General features: G+C 48.0%; 1 protein-coding gene; it reads left to right on the plus strand.

Annotated features, from left to right (window-relative positions):
- The first annotated feature begins 23,085 nt into the window (after positions 1 to 23,085).
- GSTUM_00012150001 (uncharacterized protein) lies at positions 23,086 to 23,531 on the plus strand. XM_002842374.2 has 1 exon: positions 23,086 to 23,531. The coding sequence occupies exon 1, from the start codon at positions 23,137 to 23,139 to the stop codon at positions 23,293 to 23,295; it is 159 nt and encodes a 52-aa protein (XP_002842420.1). The 5' UTR covers positions 23,086 to 23,136; the 3' UTR covers positions 23,296 to 23,531.
- Positions 23,532 to 24,087: the final 556 nt, after the last annotated feature.

The following is a 24,087-nucleotide window of genomic DNA, read 5'->3' on the forward strand; positions in this document are numbered from 1 at the left end:
ATGCAGAAAGCAGAACGGGTTACACAACAAAGGATGAATGTTCTAGTCCCCGGCACAGAAGAGTTTCACTATCTACAAGCACTTAATCGTGAGATTGATTGGTACTATCACCAGCGCGCACCATATGAGCCCTGCCGTGTTCACCGCCGGCCTTACTGGGAATTTGGAGAGGAAACTCGAGGACGAAGTACAGGTGGGGGTATGGACTGGTTTCTCTACCGTAAGCATGTCTTACATGAGAGAGTATATCTATTTATTGGACAAATTCAAGCTGAAACTGGATGAAGATGCTGGTTGGTCGAAGATAATGCTGGAAATCATACCACAGCTGCCCGTGTAGACCAAGAAGCTCACGAACAAGGTATTAGCTGTGTTCCTTTCTGGCCTCCAAATTCCCCAGATCTAAATGAAATTGAGCCATGTTGGAACTACCTAAAGGACTCGATGGCACAGTATAACTTCATTGGCAGTAGTGAGGAAACAAAACAGTGGGTTCAAGAGGCATTATATTTGGAGTGGGAGCGCATGCCTCAAGAACTTATTGACCGCTTCTGTATGAATTTTCATGTAAACTTACAACATGTTTGAGCTTGTGAAGGTGATAACAGGTTTAATGCTTGATCAGATTACTTGATATCAGAACTGGGGACTGGCAATGCTTCTATTAAGCTTGATGATATTTAGTATTCACGCTATTGCAAGAGGGTGGTGTATGTACTTACTTGTAAAGCAGCGTTGTCACTATCCTGTTTATGGGCCCACGGCCACTATTCCGAAAGCGGTGCCCATTCTTGGCTCGGAGACACGAGTACCGCAGCGGTTTTTCCAGGCCGGAAGGGGTCGGCATGGCAGCCGCTACCGGAATTTCAATTAGTTTCGCGGCGCCCGCTACGGAGGGCGACTAGTGTAGAGAACGAACCCGTACTCGAGATGCGACATCAAGTATACCTGTCGCAGCGGCAAGATGTGAGTGCTGCTTATTGATAACCTTTAGTGCTGAATTCCCAGTTCGCTCTAATAGTCGTACCCTCATTACACCCCCACCACCCCCGTGTGGATTTTGGTATTAGAAACTACCCTACTTACTTTGTACAACCGTGAAGTTCCGTTCAGGTCTCTTATCAAAAAAAAAAACTCACCCACGGTACTAGTACTCCCAGAATGTATCATAGGTATCGGATATTTGGTTCCATGGTTCGTATCCTATGCCACTAGGCATATGGGCGTTGGATCACTGGTGGGGCAAAGGTTCTAGGTATCGCAGAAGATCACGAGATATCAGGATGGCTTTAGTTTCCGGGGGTCGCTAGAGATCAGGATTTGTCGGCTTGGTGTGTTTCTTTAGAGTTCTTTGAGCTTCGGGAGGGTTTTATTGTCGGAGGGATATATATCTCCTGGAATGTCCTCAGCTAGAGAGAGTGCGGCGAACCAGCCCACAATTCCTCCATCCTTGACCGCTACGCTAACAGCCCATAGCGACTGCACTCTTGTTATTTCCTTCTGTATTTTCTTAGGTTGTATCACTACAAAGCGACCCAAACCCGTGGGTGTGGTCATTGATAGTAACTATTAGGGGTAGAGAAACACATAGCTTAACCCAGGAGGTTGGCGGTTGTTGTACAGTACTGTACTGGGCTAAGGTCTGGACCCTCACGATCCGGAACAGATGTGACTACATAGCACATCTCTAAGGTGCATTCTAAAGCTGAAAATGAGCATATTTATGGTTGAGATTACTATCCGAATCATGGCATCTCCGGGAGGTCTTAACTTGATACCCTTCTGCTACTTTCCACCAACCACCCTCCCCAATCCCGGTACTCGGACTCGATCATAGTGAGCCGTGAAGATTACCCTCGTCAGTAGAGTCCAAAGTCGGAGGCCCAAAAATGGCACTCTGGATGAATAGTGCACCACTACCACATCCTAAAAATTAGCATCTAAATCCCTCGCATTTTCCCCACGAAAACTCGGCCATCTCTATCCCTCCAGCCCGACATACTGCCCAGAATCACCTCCGTTCAGACCCGGACAATTCAGTTAATATTGTACGTAATGGAAAGACTCGAGAGATACAACACGAAGGACCGGAAGGCACAAAGATCCTAAAGACAAGAACGGTAAACGCGCAGCGACATGGAGAGAGAGAGTGGAGAAGAGCTCTGGCGTTAGTTGATCAAGAGACAGCGCAATCCTACACCGTCCAGTCCACGGTTCAAGACAAAATCTCAATATCTAACCGATCCCATGCAAGGATAATAAACGAAAACCCGGGAGATGCCTTATGTTCAACTGCATGTCACGCCTAACGCCATTTAACCCAAGGGTTCTTGTGACTTGTCACATATTAGTCATCTGTCATGTACTGTACACTCCCAAGATAGGTTAAGTGGATAGCGATTGTCGCACAAGCAAGATCGCCCCGCTTTCTTCAGCTCTATTCGTGGAAGGTGTACAAACTCCCCCGATACCGTTACCTCTACAGATTTCTCTACATTTCTACATTCGAAAAACGCTACGGACAGGATATCATGCCAGAGACTACATCTAGGCTATCCGTCAACCTAGGCGTTGGCAACGCGAACAGCAGCAATCTAGCAGGTGGTTTGGACAAGATCGTCAACAAGTCTGAAAAGGATGCGCAAATAATGCGCTGGATCTCTCCGTTAAAGCCAGATAATAGACACCAAGGCGTGCGAAATGACCGGTTTGACGGGGTCGGGAATTGGCTTTTGGAAACTAGCGAATTTCGGGAGTGGCGAGAGTTTGAGGGTGGAGCCGGTGAGGCTGTCCTGTTTTGCTCCGGTAATCCGGGGGTGGGTAAGACATATCTGAGGTAAGTGGTGGGATTCTTTTTAACAAAGTAAATGTCGCTGACGGGGAGAAAAAAATCAGCTCGCTAGTAATCGACAGCTTGTGCGATCAGGCAAAGAAGGAAGATATCGCTGTTGCATACTTATACTGCGACTTCCTTTCCCAGCGGGAGCAGACATGTACCAACATGATGGGAGCTATTCTGAAACAGCTGGTGGGGAGAGGGGAGATCCCAGAGTATCTACGTGGAGTGTTTGAAGATGCCCTAGAACTTGGTTCTAGAGGGTTGCTACCTCCACTTCTGACGAGATCATTAAGGATCGTGGTTGCTTCCTTGCCTCAAGTTTTCATCTGCATTGATGCGCTGGATGAATGCTTGCCGGAACATCTGCTGGATCTTCTCAGGTCGCTGAGGAATATTTCTCGGAAGTGTCCTAGGATGCGAATATTCCTCACAGGGAGACCCCATGTTAGGGAAGATATTCGGGGATCTTTCACCAAGGCGGTTGTGATATCCATCACCCCAAATATGGATGATATCAAGAACTTTGTAGAGAGGAGGTTAGACATCGACAGAGAGCCGGACGCGATGAACAATGATTTACGGCGTGACATCATCAAAATTATTGTGGAAAAGATATCTCATATGTGCGTCGGGCCATTTAGCACTTGCAGCCTATCAATGTTGGATACTAACCAGCGAATGTGTGTAGATTCCTCCTTGTCTCTCTAAGCTTGGATACTGTTCTTGAAGAGGTTACAATTCGTCAGAGGAGAAAGAAACTTGAAGAGATAACACGGGGCAATGGACTGGACGGTGCCTACACAGCAACTCTAAACAGAGTGAGGGCGCAGAAGGGGGATAGATCAATACTCGGACTGAAGGCCCTAATGTGGGTGCTGTATTCCGAGCGGCCATTACGCACAGTGGAGCTCTGCCATGCATTGGGGGTGGAGGTGGGATCTGCAGAGCTCGATCTTGAAAACCTGCCTACATTACGGACGCTCTTATCATCTTGTCAAGGCCTTGTTATAGTCGAGGCTTCTTCATCCACGGTTCGCCTGGTGCACTATACTCTGCAGGAGTATCTCTTGAGCGATCCGACCGTATTCCTTGGTACCCATTCAACCATCGCGGAGGTTTGCTTAACATACCTCAATTTTAGGAGTGTCCGCGATCTTTCGCCAACTCTTTGTTTGACCCCGTCAACAGTACCCTTTCTAGAATATGCTTCGTGTTACTGGGGGGATCATGCAAGAAGAGGGATGACGAAAAACGTGAAAACACTTGCACTAAGGCTTCTTGATCGATTGGATGAGCATATATCAGCTAAAATCATGCTATCGCACTACAATAGAGATACTGATTGGGGCCATTATTTTCATGCCGCAGAAGGACCTACGGGATTTACGGGGCTCCATGGGGTTGCATTTCTGGGCATTGTGCGGATAATTGATTCTGTCTTGGAGATGGAGCAATGCGATGTGAATGCGACCGATAGCATGGGGCGTACGGCTCTCACGTGGGCGGCCGTCAGAGGGCAAGAGGAGGTAGTGAAGATGCTTTTGGAAAAAGTGGGTATCAATCCCGACCAAGCAGAGACACAAGATGGCCAGACGCCACTCTTGCTGGCCGCGAGAGAGGGGCACGCGGGGATAGTAAAGACGCTTTTGGAACGGGCAGAGGTAAATCCCGACAAGGCAGACACCGGATTTGACCTTACACCATTATCATGGGCCGCTGTAATTGGGAATGAGAGGGTAATCAAGATGCTTTTGGAACGAGCGGATGTCAATCCTGACAAGGTAGACACCCAATATGGCCGGACGCCAATCTCGTGGGCCGCTGAGTGCGGGCATGAGGGAGTACTAAAGCTTCTGCTCGAGCGAGCGGATGTTAGTCCTAATCGCGCGGATACGCAATATGGCCGGACGCCACTCTTGTGGGCCGCTGAGCACTGGAATGAAGCGATAGTTCAAATGTTATTGGAACGAGCGGACGTTAATCCCAACCAGGCAGACATCATATCTGGCAAGACACTGCTCTGGCAGGCCGCTGAGTTAGGGCATGAGGGGGTGGTAAAGATGCTATTGGAGCGCCCGGATGTCAATCCAGACCAGGTAGACACCAAATATGGTCGGACGCCAATCTCGTTGGCCGCTGATCGCGGGCACGAGGGGGTAGTGAAGATGCTTTTGGAACGAGCGGATGTCAATCCTGACAAGGCTGACACCCAATATGGCCGGACACCACTCTCGTGGGCTGCTAGGAGCGGGCACGAGGAGGTGACAGAGATGCTATTGGAGCGAGAGGATGTTAATCCCGACCATGCAGACACCGAATATGGCCGGACACCACTCTTGTGGGCTGCTCAGCGCTGGAATGAGGGGGTAGTAAAAATGCTATTGGAACGAGCGGATGTCAATCCCAACCAGGCAGACACGATATCTGGCAAGACACTTCTCTTTCAGGCCGCTGAGTTCGGGCAGGAGCAGGTAGTAAGGATGCTGTTGGAACGAACGGATGTCAATCCTGACCAGCCAGATACCCAATATGGCCGCACGCCACTCTCTTGGGCCGCTCAGTTTGGGCGTGGGGGGGTCGTGAAGATGCTTTTGGAAAGAGCGGATGTCAATCCCGGCCGGGCAGACACCGAATACGGCCGGACGCCACTCTCGTGGGCCGCTGGAGCGGGGCATGAGGGGGTGGTAGAGATGCTATTGGAGCGAGCGGATGTCAATCCCGACTGTGCTAACACCAAATATGGCCGGACGCCAATCTCGTGGGCCGCTGAGTGTGGGCGTGAGGGTGTAGTAAGGGTGCTTCTAGAACGAGCGGGTGTTAATCCCAACCGGGCAGACACCGGATACGGCCGGACACCACTCTGTTGGGCCTCTCGAAGGGGGCATGTGGGGGTAGTAAAGATTCTATTAGAACGAGCGGAGGTTAATCCCAACCATGAAGACACCAAATATGGCCGGACGCCAATCTCGTGGGCCGCTGAGTACGGCCATGAGGGTGTAGTACTGGTACTTTTGGAGCGAGAGGATGTCGATCCCGACACGGCGGACTCTAAATATGGCCGGACACCACTCTCGTGGGCAGCTGGGCGCGGCCATATCGGAATCGTGAAGCTACTTTTGGAAAGGAAATATGTCCACAACGCCACACCAGACAACAAGGGCCAAACACCATTATGGTGGGCGCTCTCCAAAGGCTATGATGAGATTTTCAAGATCCTACAGGAACCGGACATCATCAATTCCGCCACAGCCGATCCCCATGGCCAGGCCTCACTTCCACCCTCCCCGCGTCATGGGCACTAATCCCTGGTGGAGATCCAAGCTTGTGATCCTATCACTGACATCTCATACCTCCCACCGGCAGACACCCGTGAGTAGGATGGGATATCGGGCATCAATGACGCTGTTTCCGGGCTCACAGATAATTGCCTTCCCTAACCAAATCGTGCCTCAATCCCCTTCCATATGGCACCTGAAGTTCTCATACCCTCCAACCAAAACCGACACACATCCCAAAACCCGACCAACCCTCTCGCATGCTGTCGACCGCTCTCTTATCACCGCCTCTTTCGTTTTTATTTTAGCTATTCTCGTTTACCTCCTTCTTCGCCACCCCAGATATTCTCATCTATAAATGATTCCCGTGTAATGCTTTGGTGTGCGGAACACCTCTCTTGATTAAATGTATCCCGGGTAGACGTTTCTAGTAAACTGCGTTTTTCACGGGTTTCGGCCAGCTGTTTCCGATTTATATACTTTTCTGCTTCTTCCCTTGGCCTTCTACTTAGAGTTTGTGCACATCCTCTTGTTTCTTGTCCTTCATTTCTATACTTCCTTATGTTAACATTTGTGCTATATTTTTGACAATGATAGCGTATACCACAGCCCTCACAAGCAAGTTGACATCATAGTGTGACCGTAAACCCGTCGAGGCTCGCCCAGGTTGGCGGGTATGATAGTTAGTTTACCGAACCGGGTCCTCGTGAACAGGCCGGCCTATTGCACCCAGAAATAATTACACAAATCAAGCTTTCTAATGGGCTAACTTGGGTCGACTTGACCGGACCTAAGAGCCCTGTGAAAATTCAACCCAACCAAACCAAACCAAACGAACCATAGCTCGGGTTAGCCAAGCAAATCCGTTGGATTTATGGCGCAAAACCAATTGAGGGAGTTATACGGGCGTTGGGCAGTGTTCAATCGAGGATAGGAAACTTGATCTCATTTTCACCCTGTGTATTTTCTATGATACCGCTGCAAGACTCCCTATTACCCTGCCTCTGCCTCCATAGGTTTTTTGAACCGCTCCCCGGGTCTATTCGGTGCCTTTGGACTTTCATGATTGCTCTTCATGGATGAAAGGAATGAGCTTCTGCTCCCCTCTTCTATCCTCTAGAGCGATAGTAATGGGAACAAATTGGGACCTTTCCATTATTCTATCTTAATAAGCCATAGATTTACGGAGCCTCAGAGTGAGGTATAGATCTCAACATTTGTCATATATTGTCCTATTCCAGACCCCGTGTTCCCTCTAGGTATACAGAATATACAGGGAAACTTTGTGAAAATGGCATTCATTACCGGTAACTACCTAGCTGGGGATAGAATGTTTAGTGCTTAACCCATCAGCAATTCCTAGATTAAGGACTTACACAACATCATCTACTATAACTATCCCTCCATTTGGACATCTCAATGGTCCCCATACTCATGATGATTGTGGAAGATATCTTTCTTGAATTTCGAGTAGGGTTCACATTTGGTGGAGATAAAAGACCTCAGCTTAATTCCCGCACCTATGCACAATTGGAGCTGGTAGTATCATCAGAGTTAGGGTCAGCCGGGTTCGTAGACCAGAAACCAGGAAGTAGGCTTAAAGTTAGTAGGATAAATGGTGGAGTTGATAGAACACTGAAAACATAACACCCTGGGGGGGGGAGGAAAGCTCACCGTTGTGGTTAACGAATTGGGTAGTTTAAGAACTGGTGATATGGAAATTTAACAAAGCCGATTTACCTAGGGTACTAGTATCAGTGGCAAAGAAGAGTGGTGATGGATCCTGTATCATATATTGAATGTTGTGTTGGAGATATTACTTTAATGTGACGGAAGTATGTTGGTGATGGGATATTGGGGATTCATATCGCCGCATATAGACTCCTCTCGTGGGCATACGTGCCACGGCCCGGGCGCTGGGACCAATGCTGTTAGTGGTTCAGGATTGACACAGGATGAGTGGACTTGATTCTGAAAGTTGAGGGGTCTGTGTTGAAAATAGCTACTCACCGTGCCCACGACCACCGACCATACCCACGACCACCGACCACCACCCAACATGCTCAGAACCTGTCTGACATGTTTGAAGCATGCGCGACATGTTCCGAGCATGCTCGGCATGGCTTCCAGACAACTACCGGTCCATCATCTTTGTTCGTCCATCCGTTCATTCCTCCGTCCGTCCAGCCGTCCGTTTGTTCGTTTGTTCGCCTTTTTGTTCTCCGCCGGCATATCCGTTCGCCGGCACTATTGTCCATCCTTTCGCCGGCACAACCAACGACCCCATCCGTCACCGGTTCTTTTGTTGCCATTCGTTCGCCTCTCTGCATATTCGACCTACGTTCCCAGGGCCAGTCGTTTTGGCCATTCCCATCTGTTTGTTCTCCTCCTGCCACTTGCTTTGTTGTAGCGGACATTCTCGTTGGGGGAGTTATAGCCCGTCGGGAGTCTTTGTTTGTGTGTTTCTTTTGTTAGCAATGGAAGCGCGGGAGACGGGAGGAATATGGAAGGGAATGGGAGCGCGGAAGGGAATGGGAGCGCGGAAGGCAGTGGGAGCGTGGAAGGCAGTGGGAGCACGGAAGGATATTGGAGGGTCTTTGGGGAGTCTGTTGTTTGTTTTTCTTCTTTTGTTAGCATGAGGAGCAGGCAGAAGAGATGGGAGATGGGTGTGAGCAATACCGGTATGTGGCAAAGGGAAAAAGGGAGGAGAGGAAGGATAGCTGATCTTTGTCGTTTATTTATACTCCTGTCTTTTCCTGTTAAGTTTAGAGTCGTGGATCAGGGAGTTGTCGAGCAAGCGAGTTGTTGAGGAAGCGAGTTGTTAGAGAGAGAGAGAATCGGAGAGAGAAATTTTTCATACCCCTCTTTAGTTGGCTGCCGCCCGAAAGCCTTGGCGTTTTGTTTTGACCGAGTGATAGTCTGTGACGGCGGACCTTATCCCCCCATAACGGTGATTGTTAATTTACTACTCCCGACAGTTATCATTTTGATTAGTCTGGTGGATCGTTTAAGAGTGTAATAAACCTTTATAGAGCCTTGGATATTTACGGAGGACATTATTCTGACATGTCTTTCCTTTGTTATCACGGAAGTGTGGAAGAACGGAGACATGTGTAGAGAGACGGAGATAGGGGTAATGATCTATCGAAGGACCAGGATGCTTTGATTATCCTATATTTATTCGTTTCCCGTTGCCGTTAGTTCAATAGATAGGGAAGTGAGAGAGAGCGAAGTTGATTCCAAGTTGAATTCTCACGTGATACAGGCTATTACTGTACTATATATCTCCCACACGAATGCGTGCTTAAGAAGTAAGTTACAAGGCTATATAGGAAATTCATTCTCCCCACTGCCAGTCTACATCCCCCTCCACAGAATGTAAATTGAAATACATGCATTTAGTGTGATTTTTTAGATTTATAGTACAAGTACAGTATGTGCCGTGCAGGGCCATATACGAGTATATTCTGCCACGCCGGAACTAGACACATGATCACCGCCACAGCCTCAACCACGCCTGTCAATCGGGGAAGTGCTTGGGGAGGATGATGCGTGCGGTCAGTGTTTCCCGGACGAGAACTGCGGAAGCATCGTGAGAGAAAAAAACGCAAGAGAGGCTAACACCCCCCGGCACTTCTAGCCTTTTGTAGGAACCTTCCTTACTCGAGCACTGTGGGATATTTGTTGATCTACGGAAACTGTTGAGGAAAAATCGACTGAACTGTCCTTGACACTTAAGAATTCTTCGGAATGAGGGGGAAAAACACACCAAATCCGATTAGTTCTAATGGAGGGTTGAGGCAACCTATTGCTAATTGGGCAAAGCGTTCTGGATAGCGGCCAGGGGATGGGAGACGCATCTCGGACGATAGCGGAAAAAGGTATAGCCATTTGCTTGGCTAGCGCGGGGTCCTAGCTCACCACCGGGGTCCGTGAACCTCCCCGTACATATAACTCTCGTGGTCCCAAAGACTCCGAGACCACCATGCTTCCTCGCTTTCCACACCTTGCGTTCTTCGTTGCCCACCCGCCACCCTGACTCCGAAGCGCCCTCATTGCCACACGGGATACCGCGGCGGTAACAATCTCCCCTGGCAAGGGCAGTGGCATCTGCCCCATAGCCTCCGGCAGTGGAATAAGCGAACTGGATCTCTAGTGGGACACAATGGGTTTTCTGTACTCCCTTTGGAGTTGTTTCTCATGGGTCTTTCTTGTTTCTCCTTTCCTGTCTTGACTAGCTCTCTTTAATATATGGGTCTCTGGCTTTGGAAAATTGGTAGTATACTTAATGGCTTCGTGACATTGGGTTTCGCAAGGAACCCTGCAACCTGGCCTGGACATTAAATTCAAATTCTGGAGACTTTATCTATCTAGTCGCCGTGGTATCATAGTTTTCTTTTTTTCAATTGGAAAATGGAAGTTTACTGCCCACTTCCTCTCCCCTCTGATGCAGAGTTCCAGGCAAAAATTGTAACCTCCCCACATAAGGCACGACGCGATAGAATTGGCGTGTGTACCACTAATGTCACTCTTCGCGACCTAAGCAACTTGTTCAACTCGCTTCCGCTGCAAACAAAACCACCAGCTTTCTAATAGAAAGAGGTTGGTATGATCCGTGTGATAGTGTATGAACCTTTCCAAGGTTCTTGAGAATGTTCACACATTTACACGATGCCCTGCATGACCGCTACTCCGGACGCTAGAACATACAGAATATAACTACCAGCTTCTCATTATAAGGTTACATATAATCCCCACATATGCTTAGTGTCTGTTTCGATACAACCATTTGATTCCATTGCTCTACACAAAACAGTTTCCTTCCGTTTGACGATAGTTTTTACAGTAGAAATGGTCTCAAAACGGACCTCATGGTTGTGCTCGGAGAGGAGCGGGTTGTGTTGAGCCACAAAGTTTAGTTGATCTGCAGAGTTAGGCTGAGCTAGCGATCACTCTATAGAGTGCCCCCAGTTGGGAGCCAGCGAGTGTTCGAGGGTTGTGGCGCAAGTCCAACTTCCCACTTCGTTGCCATATATTATGCACCCATCCGGTGTTGAAATTACGATGCTTCAATGCAGATGCTAGCGAGATTATTGCGTAGTTGAGTAAGGGTGATGTCATCATGCGGGTGTGCTTGGAGATAGTATGCTCGATATATAAGGGTGAGCCCATGAGTAAGGGAGTGTAGGGACTAAAGATTAGTGGAAGTACGAGTAGAAGCGCTTGAGGAGTTTTAGTAATTAGCACTAGGATACCGGAAGCTAAGAGTTATACTGCGGGGGCTCTTGAGACAACTAGATGTTGCACCATAGGTGCTGAGAAACTGAAGAAGTACAAAGGCACTAGGACTGTTTGGAACCCCTGTAGCCAAGGAGAACTATTTTAGAGGAAGTGTGAAGGAATTGTGCAAAGTAGTGGTGTGGGATCATGGCGGAAAAAGTAAGGACTACAAGTTACTCTCTCGCTATCATACTCGAATTTTATTATCTTGTTGACAAGAAAAGCTCCGGGCATGCCAAACACAGGTATTTCGACAAATACCGTGTATCGTAATTCTAAATAGTGCTTTGCTTTCAGGGAAAACTGAGCAACCTTTTTCTTTCTTTTTTTCATAGCAGTGTGCCAACCTGGGAAGTGATTACTTTTCTTAGTGGGTGATAAATTTTTCCGGCGCGTATTTCACGGCGATAAGCCTCAAGCATTTGCAGGACTGGCTGAGCGCTAGGTCCCGCTTGTACAATTGGTCACTAGAAAAATGGTGAGTTGACTATAGGGGACTGGTGTCTGCAATCCCTCCCGGGGTAGTTGGAGCTGGGAAGCTTTGTCGAGGGCCGGGGTGTAACATAAAAACGCGAACCATTTTGGTTATGATATAACGACACCGGCTTCGGTGGCAGTTTTGTCCTGTTGTCCGACTGGGAGTTGGTGGGAGTGGGAGAGCTGAGGCAGGGGCTCGTGACCGTGCTGGTACGATATCTGTAACGCCCTATTCGGTTATAGCGGTCCTCCTCAGGGTCGCAGGTGGGGCAGTATGATATGAAAGAAATGAAAAGACATCATATTACTATAGACTCTTTCATGTTATTAGAGTTCGATAATGGTAGCTAATAATTTTGTAAACTTCATAAAGACGCGTACAATGGAAGGGGGGGGGGGTATAGAGTCAAAGAGGAGACTGAGCACTACTTAGTACTTGATTAATTCCAAGATATCATATACCCGCATTCTGGAACCAAAGCATTACGAAAAATATCATTTCTCTCTCCCTCTCTCTCCCCGAAGACTGCGGTAACACCTCACAATCATCGCCATTTCAGCCCCACTCCTGCATAATCAATCGGGTGCGCGCGGTAGGTGTATCGGGAAGTGTAATAACAAGAGGAACACTCACCAGGGTATGATGGCGATTTCCTGGGCATGAGGCCAGGTGATATTAAGGACAAGATTGGAACATTTGGTTGGATGACTTTCCAAACCAAAAGCGTCCATTTTTATCCGCACTCTGAAAACGTTAATGTCTGTCAGAATTCAACGAAATTTCATGGCGCATTACCAAACACATAGGTAACATGATAGGAATGAACAGGGAAGTTGAAGTTGAAGGATGATGCTAATTGATTGAGTTCCTCCGCTCTCCATGTTTTCCTTTTAAGCTTATCTGCCCATAGTGCTCAGCACTACACCAGCCCTAACACCTATCCTCTACTGAACCCTAGGTCCCAGCTAGTTACACAGAATATCACTACATAACACATCACAGGACCCACACCGAAATAATACTTTGAGGAAAATATTGGCTTGGCGGGCGATATCGAATTTCTTCCGAGCTACCTTTCCATACGAAACCCCCACACACAACACCATAAGCCACTCCTACACCAGTCGATACTATCGCGTATAATGGGCCCAATTCTGCGCCTTTCGATTCTTTAAACATGTTGAGCGCAGTTTGGTTCTCCAGCTAATATCAAGATTCCAACTGTTTTCGGTGGGGTAAGGTTGTGGGTTTGTCATTTTGAAAATCACCGTTCTTCGCCGAATTCGGTGTAAAAACACTGTTGGACCAAAGCTTTTGATTCAGTAACTTTAACCCCCTAAGTAGGCGGTCTCTTCCTAATATCATGCTATCATACCACAGCCATTCGTCGTCACCATATTAAAGCCATACCGAAATTTGGGGTCAAGGTTTTATTTCACCGATTTGTGACTCCTCCCCATATAGACAGTATATAGTAGGCTATCGTAGTAGAATAGGCTGTGAAAGAGGGGATTAACCGGTTGCTTGCGAATGTATGATGTGTTGGTAGGGGCTTAGCGTCTACTCTTACCCACCCGCCAATCATGAACCCGTACACCACGGCACGCAAAAGCATTGGATAAATATTAACTTAGTGAATAACTGGTATGAGGAATATGAAGCACGACGGTGAGACTAAGGTTAACCAGAACTCCAAGGAAGACAGGAAAAATGTAATGAGAAAAAAAGGAGATAAACAGTAAATAGCCTGTAGAAACCTGAGAAAGGCTCCCAGGGAAGTCTATTTACATCTAAATTGGCAGAGGTTTTGCCTACGGTAATGCTGCACCCGACGATTACCGACGGAATGAGAACGTGTCTAGTAAAAAGAATATATGTAAACGGGAAAGAACAAAAGGCAAATGAAAAAGATGATAGAATACCTTTCGGCAAAATCGAAAAAAACTAAACGGGTGCAGGCTGGAGGGGTGTCAGTCGCACCCGGAGGGTATCAGAGGAACAAGAATAACTATGCCACAAACCAGGACCTCCGAGTAGCACCTCCTAATAAAGTCAGAGGTATTGCCCTCTGCGCTTGGCTCAAGGGGGTAGAGAAAAGCATTTTCGCAGTGTTTCATCAGCCGAATGTAAAGGCGAAAGTTTTGACGCCTTAGCATAGCGTCTACTTATTCCACTTTTTATGGCGCCAGAGTTTCAAGCGCCGCAAGAAGGAGGATTGAGGCAACATGGACAGCGCAGTTGGGGAGTTACTGCCATCTGCGGGATCGGGAGTAGGGTCCCCGCGATCTAGTATTCCCTCCAGCTCACGGGGGTCTGCCGATTGGAGTACAGGTTCCTCGCTGGGATCTGATGTGACAGAAATGGTATTGACCCGCTCTTGGAGGGTCTCGGCAGCCCCAGCATGCTCCCGGGAAAGAGCCAAAGACAGTGGTATTTGGTTATTGTAATCTGGGGTGGCGGTGCGGAGAATGTTGACTAACCCTTCATGCCCGGCCTGAGCGGCCCACGAGCGTGGTGTCCGGCCATACAAGGTGTCTACACGGCCGGGGCTAACACCCTCTCGTTCCAAAAAGCATCTTGAGTACCCCCTCACACCCGCCCTCAGCCGCCCATGACAGTGGCGTCCGGCCATAGAAGGTGTCTACATGGTCGGGATTGACACTCTCTCGTTCCAAAAGCATCTTGACGATCATCTCATTCCCGCTCTGAGCCGCCCAGGAGAGTGGTGTCCGGCCATATTCGGTGTCTACATGGTCGGGATTGACACTCTCTCGTTCCAAAAGCATCTTGACTACCCCCTCACATCCGCCCTCAGCCGCCCATGACAGTGGTGTCCGGCCATATTCGGTGTCTACATGGTCGGGATTGACACTCTCTCGTTCCAAAAGCATCTTGACTACCCCCTCACACCCGCCCTCAGCCGCCCATGACAGTGGCGTCCGGCCATAGAAGGTGTCTACATGGTCGGGATTGACACTCTCTCGTTCCAAAAGCATCTTGACGATCATCTCATTCCCGCGCTGAGCCGCCCAGGAGAGTGGTGTCCGGCCATCGAAGGTGTCTACATGGTCGGGATTGACACACTCTCGTTCCAAAAGCATCTTGACTACCCCCTCGTGCCCGCCCTCAGCCGCCCATGACAGTGGCGTCCGGCCATAGAAGGTGTCTACATGGTCGGGATTGACACACTCTCGTTCCAAAAGCATCTTGACTACCCCCTCATGCCCTCTAACAACTGCCCAAATGAGAGCCGTAAACCCCATTATATCGGTCGCGTTAACATCCCATTCCTTCATCTCCAACACAGCTGAGATTATCCTTACGAGCCCAACGAATGCTGCTCCGTGGAGTCCCGTAAATTCCCTAGGCCCATGGAAACCAAAATAATAAGGGGGCGAGTGTGTAAATTCGTGATAGCGCAATAACAATAGTTGAGCAGATATATGCTGATCAAATTGATCCAGAAGCCTCAGGGCAAGCTTTTCCACATTGTCCGTCATCCCCATTCTTGTGTGATTCCCCCAGTAATGAGAAGCATATTCTAGAAAGGGTGTGGCTGAGGGGGCCGAGAGAAAAGTTGGCGAAAGATCGCGAACACTCCCGAAATTGAGGTATGTCAAGCAAACCTCCGCAATTTCTGAGTGAGGACTAGAGAAGAGGGTCGGATCACTCGAGAGATACTCTTGCAGAGTATAGTGCACCAGTCGGACCGTGGATGAAGACCCCTCCACCACGACAAGACCCAGACAAGATACCAGCAGTGCTCGTAGCGCAGGAACGTTTTCAACATCCAAATCTGGAGATCCCACCTCCACTCCCAAGGCGTGCCGGAGCTCCTTGGCCCGTAATGGCCTCTCCGAATACAACACCCACATCAAAACCTTCAGTCCGAGCTTTCCCTTCTGCTCCCTCAGTCGGGTCAGAGTTGCCGTATAGGCATCGCTTAGTCCATGGCCTTTTACCATCTCTTTAAGTTTCTTTCTTCTTTGCCGAATTGTCACCTCCCCCAAAATAGCGTCAATGTTTAGCGAAACTAGGAGGAATCTACCCATAATCGTTGGTAAGTATGCACTATTGATAAAGTGGAAATTCTAAATGCTCCTACCCACATATCGGATATCCTTTCCACGATAACTTTAATAATATCTCCTCGTAAATCATCATTCATGGCCTCCGGTTGTGCGTCTCTGTCCAACCTCCTGTCCAGGTAATTCCTAACATCATTCGTGTTCGGATTGATGGGTATCACAAGTGCCGAGCTGAAATATTTTTGAACATCGTCCCCGACATGGGGTCTCCCGGTCAGGAATATTCGAATTTTTGGAGATTCCCGGACTATATCTCTCAGCGAGTCAAGAAGCTCTGGGAGATGTTTCGGCAGGCATTCGTCAAGTGCATCGATACAGATGAAAACTTGGCCTAATGAAGCAATAGCGATCCTCAGCATCCCCATTAAATCAGGAAGCAGCAGCCTTCTACCCCCAAGCTCGTTTTTCGCTTTTTTAAACGCCTCGCGTACATAATTCGGGATTTCGTCTAAGTCCAAGAGCTGCTTCAGGATCGCTCCCATCATGTTGTTGATAGTGTGCTCTTGGTGAGCAAGGTAGTCGCAGTAGAAGCCCGCAACAGTGATATCTTCCTTCCTTGCTTGATCGCACAGGCTGTCCATCACCAGAGAACTAGTATTTCTAGCCGTTAGCGATACCCACTTCTTTCAAAGAATCCCGCCACTTACCTCAGATATGTCTTCCCCACTCCCGGATTCCCACTGCAAAACAGTACAGCCTTATCAGCTACACCCTCACTACCTCTCCACTCCCGAAACTCGGTCATCTCCAAAAACCAATCTCCGACACCCTCAAATCGCTCGCTGCGCACACCTTCATGCCTAATATTCGGCTCTAGTGGAGAAAGCCATCGCATAAGCTGCGCGTCCTCATCTGACTTGTAGACGTTGTGATTGAAACTACCCGTTATGTTGCCACTGTGGGTATTGTCGTCGCCGATCGTAAGATTTATAGCCTGGATCATGATATTCTGTTGAAAAAAAGAGACAAAAATGTTGGTTGAATGTAGAAATAGAATGATATATCGACTCGTAAAGGTATCGATGGAGCTTACAACTGTGAAATTTCTAAGGGCTGAGCTGAAAAAAAGCGGGGGCATAGCTAGTTGTACGAAAATTCCAGACCAAGACTTTCCATGCCAAGGAAATGCCAATTCATTGGAAGTTTTGAGCAACTACCGGCACCAGATTCCGAAATAGACACTCAGCCCCGTTGTTGCAAAGCATTTAATTTTACGCTTATCTTGCAGCCTTTTCGACTCGAAAGACTTTGCCGCGTGTAACATACCGTATTGTGCTTCCACAAGCGGAACTGAGAGATCAACCCGAAACTCGGCGCTCGAGAAATATTTCTCCAACCTATGGCCCGAATGTCTCTATTCCCTCTTCTTGTAAAATACGGCATGGGGCACTCCAGGGACAATATGGCACGCATCGATAGATGGGGAGCCAAGGGGCCAAACGGTTTTACGGTATTGAGTGGCGTATTGCTTTAAATAGCGAGCGATGATAGGATCTTGCGCTCTCGAGCTAGGTTCACTAAGACATGAAAGAGGACTCAATGTATCAAGATAAGGTAATGAAATACCCATATCTAAACTGGCCATTCAAGGTGAAATGATCGCTAATTCCTCTAAATATCTCTATTTCCAATCCCATCCGCCCCCCCCCCCAATAATTAACAGGCGAGACACGAGATACATCTCCCGTCATACTGCCCACAAATATTGCCATAACCCTTCGGAATCACAAGTGGTCCAGGTTCGTCCATCTGCTATATCTGGTGTCGCTAGGTGGGGATCAGTGAAAATACCTAAAGCAATTCCAGCACCTCTTTTTAATGATTACCCTTACCATTAGCATAAATCGGAATATATTCCACTTTCGGCTTTTATTATAAGTTTTTTAAATTGGTATAGTGCATGCCGTGCAGGGCCATCTACGAGTATATCGTATGATATGATGAACCTTTATAGAGCCTCGGCGGTTTACGGAGAATTTTATGCTGAGATCTCTTTCCTTTGTTATCACGGAAGTGTGTAGAAGAACGGAGACATGTGTAGAGAGACGGAGATAGGGGTGGTAATGTATCGAAGGATCATGATGCTTTGATTATCCTATAATATTCGTTTTCCGTTGCCGTTAGTTCAATAGATAGGGAAGTGAGAGAGAACCAAGTTGATTCCAAGTGAATTATCACGTGATATAAACTAGTGTTGCGCCACATATCGTATCTCCCACACTAATACGTGCTTAAGAAGCAAGTTAAGTTACAAAGCTATATAGGAAATTCATTCTTTCCACTACCAGTCTACACCCCCTCACACCTTCGCAACCCTTTGCTTTCTCTTCTGCCCCTCACCTCGCACATTTGACCTACAACGCTTCAGAAAGATTTTAAACGAGTGATATCTGGAGATGACGAAGACTACAAGAGCCTAGGCCCCGTTTGACACACCAACCCTTGTCCGGCTTTCCAAACCGCACCTTTCCAGGTATGATATGCTAAATTGCAGTTTGCGAGGTGCGCGTTGCCAGACGTCTTAAGGAACTTTGTGGGCGGGAAATAGAAAAAGGTGGCTTTTGGGCGAATCGAAGAGAGGAGGGGTAAATTTCGTGGTGCAATTTCCGGTAGTCCAATGGTTTCTTAAGCCTTGCATTTCAGTGTTTTCAAACTGTATAATATTCAAATTCTACTTATTAGACAACAGGCCGCCAAATCCTGCAATCCTTACAATCTAAATCCTGTAATTTTTTACCCTATAAAAGCCAGTGCCCGAAACAAGGTCTTAGTGTCCAGCATAATATATAGTACTAGTACGCTGTGCTGATCACAAATAAGGTTTTCTCATTTCCTATGTTTAGGATCATATTCGCAAGGCGATAGTAGATTCTGGCTCACGCCAGAAAACATCCTGCAATGTTGCAAAGTTAAGCGAGGAAAATATGTCCAGCTTGTTGGATAGCCCAGGTTGGACCCCCCCGACCTGACCTAGATCCATGACCCAGTCCCATGAACCTGAACTAGCTTAACGAAGAAACCGGGTTAACCCAAAGCACTCTGGACTGATTGGTAGGCTTAGGGGGGAGCGAAAGAAGGTTAAGTCATTATGCGAGGCTTTTAGTATTTCAGGCAGCGAAATCGCTTATTGGATATATATTATGTAAAATTACTAACTGCTGTTGGTCAGTGAACAGCTGGTAAGATAACGTACCGTACTCCAGTATTCAATGCCGCCCGCTTTCCTTTCACATACGGGTAGCTCTGATTTATGACGACAGCATTCGGGGGGAGCGGGCCCCACAGTGGAGTTCGAAAAGACCAGTACCTGTATTTTTCACTATTGGTTCTCTCCTTTTCTTGGACCGGTAAGCCTTGGGGGATCCAAAATCCTCTCGGTTCACTTTCCTGTCCGCGACCCGGGGCACAGAAAGCAGTTCTTTCAGGATTAGCTAAAAACTTCTCAGAAGCGAAATCTCGAAGTACTGTACTGTACTGTACTGATATCTTGAAACAAAATTAACTGCTGCAGCCACTACCGTGGGCACGTCGAAACGGGGCAGGTGACGAACATGGGTATTGCGCGGGCGACAAGTGAACTCTATCAAAGTAGGATAACAAATTCACTTTCAGATCCCCTTCTTCGTCCATCCAGTTTTGTCGTGCCCATCCCCGTCTCAAGCTGCGTGAACGCCACACTCGGAGGCCCAAAAATGACATGCTAACCGAATGATGCACCGCCACTAACTCTCGCAGGTTATGTTAGTTTCTAGACTACTCACTCCTCTTTGCAAAGAATACATCCATAAACCCAACATTTGGTGCGGACTGCAGCAAAATATCTACTGTAGGAGGTATTCTTGGCAACGGCGAGTGAGTACTGTACTGTACTTGTACTGCACAGTGTTTCGTTTGCTTGCAGCAACTATGCCATGTTGTTATCCCCAGAGCCAGCATTAGCCCAGAAACCATTTCCATTGATTCTACACTCGAGAAATTCGGCAGCAGGGGTATATAGCGGGAGGAGTATGATATCTTGCACGGTAGATTGAAGGTCAGGGCAGAAATGACGCGAAGGCAACAATGTTAATCTCACAGAACGGAGAGAGCTGAGAAAATCCTTTGATCCAGTTATTCACCATAGGGTACAATCGCCCCGTCGAGTCCCTTGTTTACCACAGAATTGCAATCACACCGTATCTAATCCCTCCCGTATAAATATATTTGAATCCCGTATAAGCATCGGGATAGAATGATTGGATCCGCGATGGTAAAGAGCTATTGCAAGCGCCACCCAACAGAAGATTTTGTGTGACCTGTCGTATATTAGTCATGTACTGTACTGTACTGGTACCGGTACTTAGATAGTTGTTGTCACACAACCAGCCTAAATGCCCCTCTTTTTTCAGCTCTGCTAGCAGAAAGTCTATACGCACCCTCCATACCCGCTCAAACTCTCCTACCGATCCCACATTCAACAACTCTTGAGAAAGGATATCATGGCCCACGCTACATATGTACAAACAGTCAACATCGGTGACGGGAATGCCCACTGCGGCAACATAACAGGTAGCTTCAACGTCTATCAGTCCGACGAGGATGTACAGATACTGCGTTGGCTCTCTCCACTAGAGCCAAATAATAGACACCAAGGCGTGCGCAGTGACTGATTCGCCGGTGTTGGGGAATGGCTTCTGGAAACAACTGAGTTTCGGGAATGGAGAGAGCTTAACGGTGGAGAAGATAAGGCTATCCTGTTTTGCTCCGGGAATCCGGGAGTGGGCAAGACATATCTCAGGTAAGCAGTGGGGCTGTTTTAACGAAGCGAATATGACTGACGGCGAGAAAACATTAGTTCGCTGGTGATCGACAGCTTGTGCGACCAGGCAAAGAGCGAAGATATAGCTGTTGCTCGCTTGTACTGTGACTTCCTTTCCCAGCAAGAGCAGACAAGCACCAACATGATGGGAGCTATTCTGAAGCAGCTGGTAGGAAGAGGGGGGATCCGAAAATATCTGCGTGAGGTGTTTGAAGAAGGGAAGAAAGAGATTGGTGGCAGAGTGCTGTTGCTTCCAGATCTGATGAGAGTTTTGAGGGTCACTATTACTTCGCTTCCGCAAGTTTTCATATGTATCGATGCCCTAGACGAGTGCTTGCCCAGGAATCTACCAGAGCTTCTCGAGTCATTGAGAGATATTGTTCGGGAGTCTCCTAAGACGCGAATATTCCTCACGAGGAGGCCCCACGTCAAGGAAGACATCCAAAGATACTTCCCCAAGGCAGTTGTGATGCCCGTCAGTCCCAACACCAATGATGTTAGGAATTATTTGGAGATGAGGTTATCCAGGGATCCCGAGCCAGATGCGATGAACGATGACTTGAGGGCGGACCTTGTGAGAATTTTCTTGGAAAAGATATCTGATATGTGCGTTAGAGGAGTTAGCATTTTCGTTCTATAAACGATGAATTCTGGCAAAAGCTGTGTATACATTTCTGCTCGTTTCGCTGAACATCGACGCTATTCTCGGGGGGGTTACAATCCGTCAGAGAAGGAAGAAACTCGAAGAAATGACACGGGGCAATGGACTGGGCGATACCTACACAGCAACCCTAAACCGAGTGAGGACGCAGAAGGGGGATAAATTAATACTCGGGCTAAAGGTCTTAATGTGGGTGGCATACTCGGAACATCCATTGCAGGCACTAGACCTCCGTCATGCCTTGGGAGTGGAACTAGGATCTACGGATCTAGATGTTGAAAACGTTCCTACACTACGGACACTCCTATCATCTGCTCTAGACCTTGTTACAGTCGAAACGTCTTCATCTACGGCGCGACTAGTGCACTATACTCTGCAGGAGTATCTCTCGAGTGATCCGACACCGTTCGATAGTCCCCACTCAACAATAGCGCAGGTTTGCTTGACATACCTCAACTTTAGAAGTGTCAGGGATCGTTCGCCAATTCTCGATTTGGTCCCTCAATACCGCCCTTCCTAAGATATGCTTCGTATTACTGGGGGAATCATGAAAGAAAGGGGATGACAGGGGATGTGAAAACCCTTGCGCGGAGAGGCTTCTCGATGGATTAGAAGAGCATATATCAGGTGTACTAATGTTAATGCACTACGCGCTTGATAGTGGCCGCGGCCCATGGCTGCTCTGGAGAAAAGTACGTACAGGATTTACCGGGCTCCACGGGGCAGCATTCCTTGGGATCGTGGATATAGTGAGTGCTGTGTTAGAGATGAAGGAATGGGATGTGAATGCGACCGATAGTAGCGGTCGCACGGCTCTCATATGGGCAGTTGTCCGGGGGCAAGAGGAGGTGGTAAGGATGCCTCTAGGGCGTGTAGATGTCAACCCTGACTCTGTAGACACTAGAGATGGCCGGAAAGCACTCTCATGGGCCTCTGAGTTTGGATATGGGGGGGGTGGTAAAGATGATTTTGGAACGAGCGGATGTTGATCCGGACCAGACAGACACTAAATTTGGCCGGACGGCACTGTCTTGGGCCACCAGGTATGGGGATGAGGAGGTAGTACAGATGCTATTGGAACGAGCGGATGTCAATCCTGGCCATGCAGACTCCAAATATGGCCGGACGCCAATCTCGTGGGCCGCTGAGTTCGGGCATGCGGGAGTAGTAAAGATGCTCTTGGAACAAGCGGAGGTTAATCCCGACCATGTAGACACCAAATATGGCCGGACACCACTCTCTTGGGCGGCTGGAAAGGGGCATAAGGGGGTAGAAAAATTGCTTTTAGGATGAGCGGATGTTAATCCTGACCAGACAGACATCGAATATGGCCGGACACCACTCTCTTGGGCGGCTGGAAAGGGGCATGAGGGGGTAGTAAAAATGCTATTAGAACGAGCGGATGTCAATCCCAACCAGCCAGACGTCAAACATGGCCGGACAGCACTCTCCTGGGCTGCTGGGTATGGGAAATAGGGGGTAGTACGGATGTTATTGGAACGAGCAGATGTCAATCCTGACCATGCAGACTCCAAATATGGCCGGACGCCGATCTCGTGGGCCGCTCAGTACGGGAGTGAGGGGGTAGTGAGGGTGCTTTTGGAGCTAGAGGATGTCAATCCCAAGACAGCAGACACCAAAAATGGCTTGACACCGCTCTCGTGGGTAGCTGGGCGCGGCCATATCGGAATCGTGAAGCTACTTTTGGAAAGGAAAGATGTCCACAACACCACACCAGACAACAAGAGCCAAGCGGGCACTCCCCAAAGACTTTGATAAAGTTGCCAGGATCCTACAGGAACCGGAAATTACCTATTCCGCCACCGCCGATCCTCGTAGCCAGGCGTCTCGCCCACCCTCCGTTCGCCATGACTAGTCCACGGTGGAGATCCAAGCGTGCGATCCTATCCCTGACATCACATACTGTACCTCTCACTGGCAGACACCCGTGAGTAGGATGGGATACCGGGCATTAATGACACTGTTCCCAAGTTCACAGATCATGACCCTTCCCCAACCAAACCGTCCACCCCACCTCAACTCCCCCATATGGCACCCGAAGTTCTCATACCCTCCAGGAAACTGACACACATCCCAACACCTGACCAACCCTCTCGCTTGCTGTCGACCGCTATCTTATCATCGCCTCCTTCGTTTCCATTTAACAGTTCTCGTTTACATTCCCCTTCACCCCACATATTCTCATTCTATATATAATAATTTTTCTATAAGACTTTGGTTTGCAACACCTCTATTGATTAAATGTACCCCTAGTAAACGCTTTTTTCACCGCTTTTAGCCGGTGGTTTTCCGATCTCTATACTTTTCGGCTTTCATTCCTTGGCCCTCAACTTCAGAATTTATACATATCTTCTTGTTTATTGCCCTTCATTGTTGTCCTTCTTGATGTTAACATTTTTGCTATGTTTTTCACAATGCTAGCATATACCACAGCCCTCACCGGCAAGCTGACGTCATAGTTGGTGATTGAAGCCGGATGGAATTATAAGTGATTGCACCTGAGATGGAAGACCACCGAAGACATTGATGGATGTTGTTCAGAAGGATGCACAGGAGCATGTGGAAGGAAAGGGTAGATGAAAAGTGAGAGAGTGAGAGGTGGAAAGCATGCAGAATAGGATAGAGGTTTATGATTGATAGAAATAGT

Source organism: Tuber melanosporum, assembly GCF_000151645.1.
Source record: "Tuber melanosporum whole genome shotgun sequence assembly, scaffold_97, strain Mel28".
Classification (NCBI taxonomy): Eukaryota; Fungi; Ascomycota; class Pezizomycetes; order Pezizales; family Tuberaceae; genus Tuber; species Tuber melanosporum.

Coding starts and splice junctions, on each gene's coding strand:
- GSTUM_00012150001 (XM_002842374.2), top strand. CDS start 23,137: ATGTCCACAACACCACACCAGACAACAAGAGCCAAGCGGGCACTCCCC.